This window comes from Giraffa tippelskirchi, chromosome 4 (genome assembly GCF_054371585.1).
Source record: "Giraffa tippelskirchi isolate mGirTip1 chromosome 4, T2T-mGirTip1v1.2.pri, whole genome shotgun sequence".
Lineage (NCBI taxonomy): Eukaryota > Metazoa > Chordata > Mammalia > Artiodactyla > Giraffidae > Giraffa > Giraffa tippelskirchi.
The window spans coordinates 99,337,738-99,343,737 of NC_137278.1; the positions used below are offsets into that span (position 1 = coordinate 99,337,738).

Sequence of the window (6,000 nt, forward strand, 5' to 3'; positions counted from 1 at the left end):
AAATGAGTACCTCCCAGAGACGGAAGCAGTGGCCAGGAATTTGGGTCTCCATCTGGGGGAGGGGGCACTGTGTCCCTTTGTGCGGGGATGGTCACACTGTCACGCAGGAGCAGGCGGCTGCAGCTCCACTGTCCCTACCAGAATGGGTGGGGACGGGGGGCGTCTCCCATAGCTGCAGGCAGGACCCTGGCCTTGTCCCATCCAGGCCTCTTCCTCTGGTCCTCTAGAGTTTCTGCAATGTTCCTAACAGCCTAGAGCAAATGCCTCTCTGCTTAAACCAGCCTGGCTGGACCCCAGCTTACTCTGTGGATGGTGTTACTATTCCAGGCTTAGAGTTAAAAACACCCAGTCTCACAGGCCTCATGGGAGCCAGACTTGAGAAACAGGTCGGTCCAATTGGTGGCTCAGCTGTGTCCCTGGAGAGGCCACCTAGCATCCTAATAGGAAGGACTTTAAGATGCTGGGGAGATAAGCAGAGCAGCTCAGAGTCCCAGCCTCTGGGTCACTGAGGATGGGCCCCCAGTGTTGGGGAGGGACACACTGCTGGGCCAAGGACGGGCGCTCCTCCTGAGTAGGGTGGGGGCCACGCCCCTGCTCTGGGCTGCCGGGACCTGGGTCCACCCAGCTTAGAGATCACCACTGCTGAGCTGCTGCCGACCCCATGCTGAGACTCTTCACAGCCACGGTTGACCCCCCAGCAGCGCAGCAGCCGCTGGCCTGGCCCCTGTCTTCATGCACCCCGGCCTCTGAGTCCCGCACACTCCTTGCCATGTTGCTGAGGCTCAGGACACCTGTGTGTTCCACCAAGCCCAGACCCCTGCACCAGGGTGTCCCAGAAATCTGTGTCTCAGGTGCCACTTCTGCTGATGGAAACCACGCCCACCCCCAACAAGGGCACAGTGCCCTGGCCACCCGCTCGCCTGCTGTAGGCACTGGCCCAGGACACCCAGCCAGGCCAGGCTGGGCTCAGGGACAGAGTGACGCTGAATGGCACAACTCTCCTCTGCACCCAGAGCCCGGAAGGCTCCCAAAGGAGCGAGAGGCACCTTGTCTGTGCACAGCTGAGTGTTCCATAAGAGCCCTTGGAGTGACCATGCCAACACTGCGTCCTGGAGGAACGCAAGGGAATTGTTCAGACTGCGGAGCCGAGGCCTGGGAGCAATGCCCAGTGGATATGGGGGCACATTGGGGGTCTCTGCTTCTCTGCTGGCAAGAGCGGCTGCTGCCTCCATAGACCCTGAGCCTCAACCCCCATTTCCCACAGCTCCTGAGAGAAAAGACAGGGACGATGCATCCGGGTGGGCACCCTGTCCGAAGCGCATGGAAGATGCTCCAGGTCAGAGCCCTCCCTCAGCCCCTGACCGGTGTGATCCACTGACTCATGTGACCTTCCTGAACATTTGCTCTCTAGGTTTAGTAAAACAGTGTGGCCCTCCACGCCTACCTCACACAGCCAAGGATCTCGTTTTCCGTGCCCTGCATGCCCCCTCAAGGCCTGGTAGGGTGTCTGGTAAACAGGTCGCCAGGGGAATGGGCAGGGATGGGCAAAGCCCTTGGTGGTGTACTAGGCTGTGCACTCCTCCACTGTCCCCACTGCCTCCTGGCCGTGACCAGTCATTCAGCAAACACTTCTACAAAGCTCTAGAAGGAGCTGAAGGGGGCAGACCCTGCCATCTAGGAACGCACCTGAGCTAAAGGTGGGGCCTGTGGGTGTGGTCCCCTCTTGTGACCCTGGACACACCCAGCCTGTCCCCCGGCTTGCTGTACTGTGTGTCCACCCACAAGTAGGTGTGCGAGAGGCCTCAGTGAAGGACACCCCAGCACTGTCCTGAAGACCACAGCATGTCAGACGTTCCTCCCGGAAGTTGGAAGCCGGGGCTCAGCAGGGGAGAGTCCTAGGGGTCGGGAGAGGGCTGCTGGATGGAGAGGACCAGGGAGGGAGCAAGACAGACACGGGTCACAGAGGGGCCGCAAGACCACAGGAGGAAAAGGAGGAGCCTGTGCTGCTGCCAAGAAGACCCTGGAGAATTTGAGCCTTGAATAAATGGATAAAGAAGATGTGGAAAATATATGTGTTCACTGGAAGGACTGATGCTGAAGCTGAAGCTCCAATGTTTTGGCCACCTGATGCGAAGAGCTGACTTGCTGTAAAAGACCCTGATGTTGGGATAGATTGAGGGCAGGAGGAGAAGGCAGCAACAGAGGATGAGAAGGTTGGATGGCATCACCGACTCAATGGACATGAGTTTGAGCAAACTCCAGGAGACAGTGAAGGACAGGGAAGCCTGCCGTGCTGCAGTCCACGGGGTCAAAAAGAGTTGGACATGACTTAACAACAACACAAAGGAATATTACTCAGCCATTAAAAAGAATGACATCCTACCATTTGTGGCAACTTGGATGAACCTAGAGACTGTCATACTAAATGAAGTAAGTCAGAAATAGAAAGTGATATGATATCACTTGTATGTGGACTCTAAAATACAAAGCATATGAACTTATCTGCAAAACAGACTCACAGACATAAAGAACAGATTTCTGGTTGCCATGGGTCAGGGGAGGGATGGAGTGAGAGTTTGGGATTAACAGATGCAAACTGTTGTATAGGATGGATAAACAACGAGGTCCTACTGTATAGCACAGGGAACTATGTTCAATATCCTGTGATAAACCATAATGAGAATACGGAAAAGAATATATATATATATATGTACGTATGTATGTATAACTGAATCACTTTACTGTGCAGCAGAAATTAACACGACATTATAAATCAACTACATTTCAATCAAATTAAAAAATTTGTGCCTCCAGTGAGGTCAAGTGGGGTCCATCAGAGTCCGTCAGAGCCGACTCAAGTCCGCTAGGCGCATCGGACTGGCCACACGAGGGCGCCACTGCTCACGTCTGCGCCTTGTTCCTAAGCTGATGGAAAACAATTGCTTTTACTCTGCTGCAGAAAAAACCGTCCGTGAAGATGTGAGCCTCCCAGTTGAGCTGTTTGCACAACTTTTAGTGACTTCATGTTTCTGCTCCATCCCGAGAAGTGGAGAACCCCCATGGACCTCACACGTGTATTCACAGGCTTCAGAGCCTCCATGGAGGCTGCTGCGGAGAAGGAAAGGGCAGAGGAGGGTGGCAAAGCTGCACAGATGGCAGGGGCTCTGGGAAGCAGCTGAAGGGGCTGGAATCGTGCTGGGAGTGTGCCGTGGAGCAGGGCTGCAGGGCAAGGACGGGGCCTGGCCTGCACACATGGCTGACCCCCCACCGCATCAAGCTTGGGGTGCTGGGGTCATGAATGTCCCCATTTTACAGTCAAGGGGACTGAGTCTCTCTGGAAATCACAGAGAGTGTCTGAGACACTGAACGAGACACAGCACTCAGGGGTCCAAGTCCACACCTTTTCCTTAAAGTCAAAGAGGCAGACTCTCAAGCATGCCTTGTTTTGTGGTCACTGGAAGTGTGCGTGATATGTGTGCCTGTGTGCGGTATGCATGCCTGTATTGCCCACAAGTTCTTAGTGGGTGTGCATAGGTGTGAGTGTGTGGTATGTGCACATGTATGTGAGAGTATGGGGCTGCACGAGGTCCCTTCTGCATCACTTACTGCATCACAGACAGCAAGTGTCAACAGCAAGAACCGGGCAGCCATTTCTGCTGCCAACACCCACAATGCAGCCTGAAGTACACAGCCAGTCCTCGGGCTGTGCTGGGCAGGACTGAGGAGAGGCTGAAGCCCGGGCCATCTCCTCACCAGGCTCCTGCATACGTTAGCGCCCTGTAGGTGGGTATCAGCCCCTCTTTTCACAGAGGACTTAGGAAGAGTGCGATGCTAAAGGTCACCCAGCCACCAAGGCTCTGAAATCCCTTTCCATCCTCCTGGCTGGAAGAACCCCAGTGAGGTCATTGAGTCCTGCCTTGAGCTCTGTGCCCCTTGGGGCACAGACAGCGATGCACGGGGACAGGCGTGAATGAATAGAAGCATCTTCCTGCAGAGGTCCAGGCTGGGGTCCTCAGGTAGGTCTCTGAGCTCAGAACAGACACCCACCCTCTCCGCAGGTGGCCCAGCCCCTACCTGAGCCCTGCGGGGCCGCGCTGGACAGGATCCACTTGACCAGGCAGCACCGCATCAGGGCCTGGCGGGTGAGCCTCGGCCGCTGCCACTTCACGCCCTCTTTCTTGCTCAGCGGAGTGCGCCCGGGCTCCCCCAGGAGGCTGCCATCAGACACCTTCATCACCTCCTGCAGCAGGAAGAGGCAGAGTGACTGTGAGCCCTGGCTCACCAAGGGGACCTCCAGATCGTCCCCAGGATGCCTCGAGGCCATCCTTCAGCCTACTCAGGGCCTTACCTTCCAGGGGGGCATGAGAGGAGCCCCCTGTCCTGCTGGACAATTCCCAGGGCGCCACTGCCCCTGGAGTTGGTCACCTCCTGCTCCATCTCTCAACCCTCCCCCTCTCTCTCCAAGAACCCTCTGTCCCTGCATGGCGAGGCCACCTTGCAAGCGCAGACAGTGTCCGCCAGTGATCCAAGCTGGAGGAGCGGGCTGAGAAGGATGTTCAAGGCCACCTTGGGGCTGGGCACCCTCTGCTTGCATACACGTTCCCTGCCAGCCTTGCTAGGCTGCACTGTGAACACACACTCCCTCCACACACAAGCCCTGCTCATGCTTTGAGATCCAGCTAACAGGGAATCCCCTGATGGTCCAGTGGTCAAGAACCTGCCTTACAACGCAGAGGACATGGGTTCAATCCCTGGTGGGGGAACTAAGATCCCCCATGCTGTGGGGCAACTAAGCCCTTGGGCAGCAACTACTGAAGCTTGTCCATGCCCTAGAGCCTGTGCTCTGCAACAAGAGACCACCACAATGAGAAGACCACACACCACAATTAATGAGTATTCCCCACACGCCACAACTAGAGAAAGCCCACACATAGCAATGAAGAGCTTGTGCAGCCCCAAATAATAATAAATAAATTAAATAAAAATGTGAACGTGTTAGTCGCTCATTCATGTACTCTTTTCGACCCCATGGACTGCAGTCCACCAGGCTCCTCTGTCCATGAGATTCTCCAGGCAAGAATACTGGAGTGGGGAGCCATTCTCTTCTCCAGGGGATCTTCCCCACACAGAGATGGAACCTGGATCTCCTGCATTGCAGGCAGATTCTTTACAGCCTGATCCACTAGGAAAGCCCAGGATGAAAATAAGTAAAACTTAATAAAAAAGATCCAACTAGAAAGTGATCGCTTGCATGAAGCACTCCTGGCCTCTAAAGCTGAGGGCGTTGGGACTATCCTTGCATCCACAGTTCCAGCACAGCATAGACTGTGCAGTGGTGACTTGCTGGAGGAACTCCCAACTGTGGGCAGGGTCTCTGGGTTTCTCTTCTGGGCACCTGCTCTGGCACATGATGGGGCCCCTGGAAGGAGGAAAGTGAGGGTCCAGATGGCTCATCAACCTCCCCCCGACCCCGACACAAGTCTGGATGTCAGCCAGAGATCACAGTCCAAATCCCTCACTGACTAAGCCCAGAGAGAGGGGTAGATCCACACAGGGCCACACAGCAAAGCCGGGCCTCCTTGCTTCACCCCAGTATTGAGGAGCCCTCAATATTTTTTGCTTTCATGCTCAGTCACTCCGTCATGTCCAACTCTGCAACACAAAGGACTGTAGCCCGCCAATCTCCCCTGTCCATGGGACTCTCCAGGCAAGAATACTGGAGTGGGTTGCCACTTACTCCTCCAGGGGATCTTCCAGACCCAGGGATCGAACCTGAGTCTCCTGCATTGGCAGGCAGATTCTTTACCACTGAGCTACGTGGGAAGCCCCTGATTTTGATTTTTTTTTTTTTACCTTGAGGCAAACAGAGGCTGCAGAAGGGCCTGACGACTTCCCCAGGAGGGGGCACGCGGATGGAACCCACTATTCGACACTGTGCAGCCGTCTGCAGAAACAGCTCAAACTACTGGTGGGTGGAGTCTTGGAGCAGGGAGCTGTGGG

General features: G+C 55.3%; 1 protein-coding gene across 2 annotated transcripts in view; it reads right to left on the minus strand.

Moving 5' to 3' along the window:
* KCNIP3 (potassium voltage-gated channel interacting protein 3) overlaps positions 1-5,787 on the minus strand; it is a 79,652-nt gene extending 73,865 nt beyond the window's left edge. Inside the window, exons 1-2 of one of the 2 annotated variants that reach the window (XM_081484772.1) lie at positions 5,773-5,787; positions 4,075-4,240 (exon numbers count right to left, since the gene is read on the minus strand). In XM_081484772.1, the coding sequence (XP_081340898.1) occupies positions 4,075-4,240; positions 5,773-5,787 (181 nt within the window). Of the gene's footprint in view, positions 1-4,074; positions 4,241-4,611; positions 4,621-5,772 lie in introns of those variants that run through there. The other variant, XM_081484774.1, reaches the window with a different exon arrangement.
* Positions 5,788-6,000: the final 213 nt, after the last annotated feature.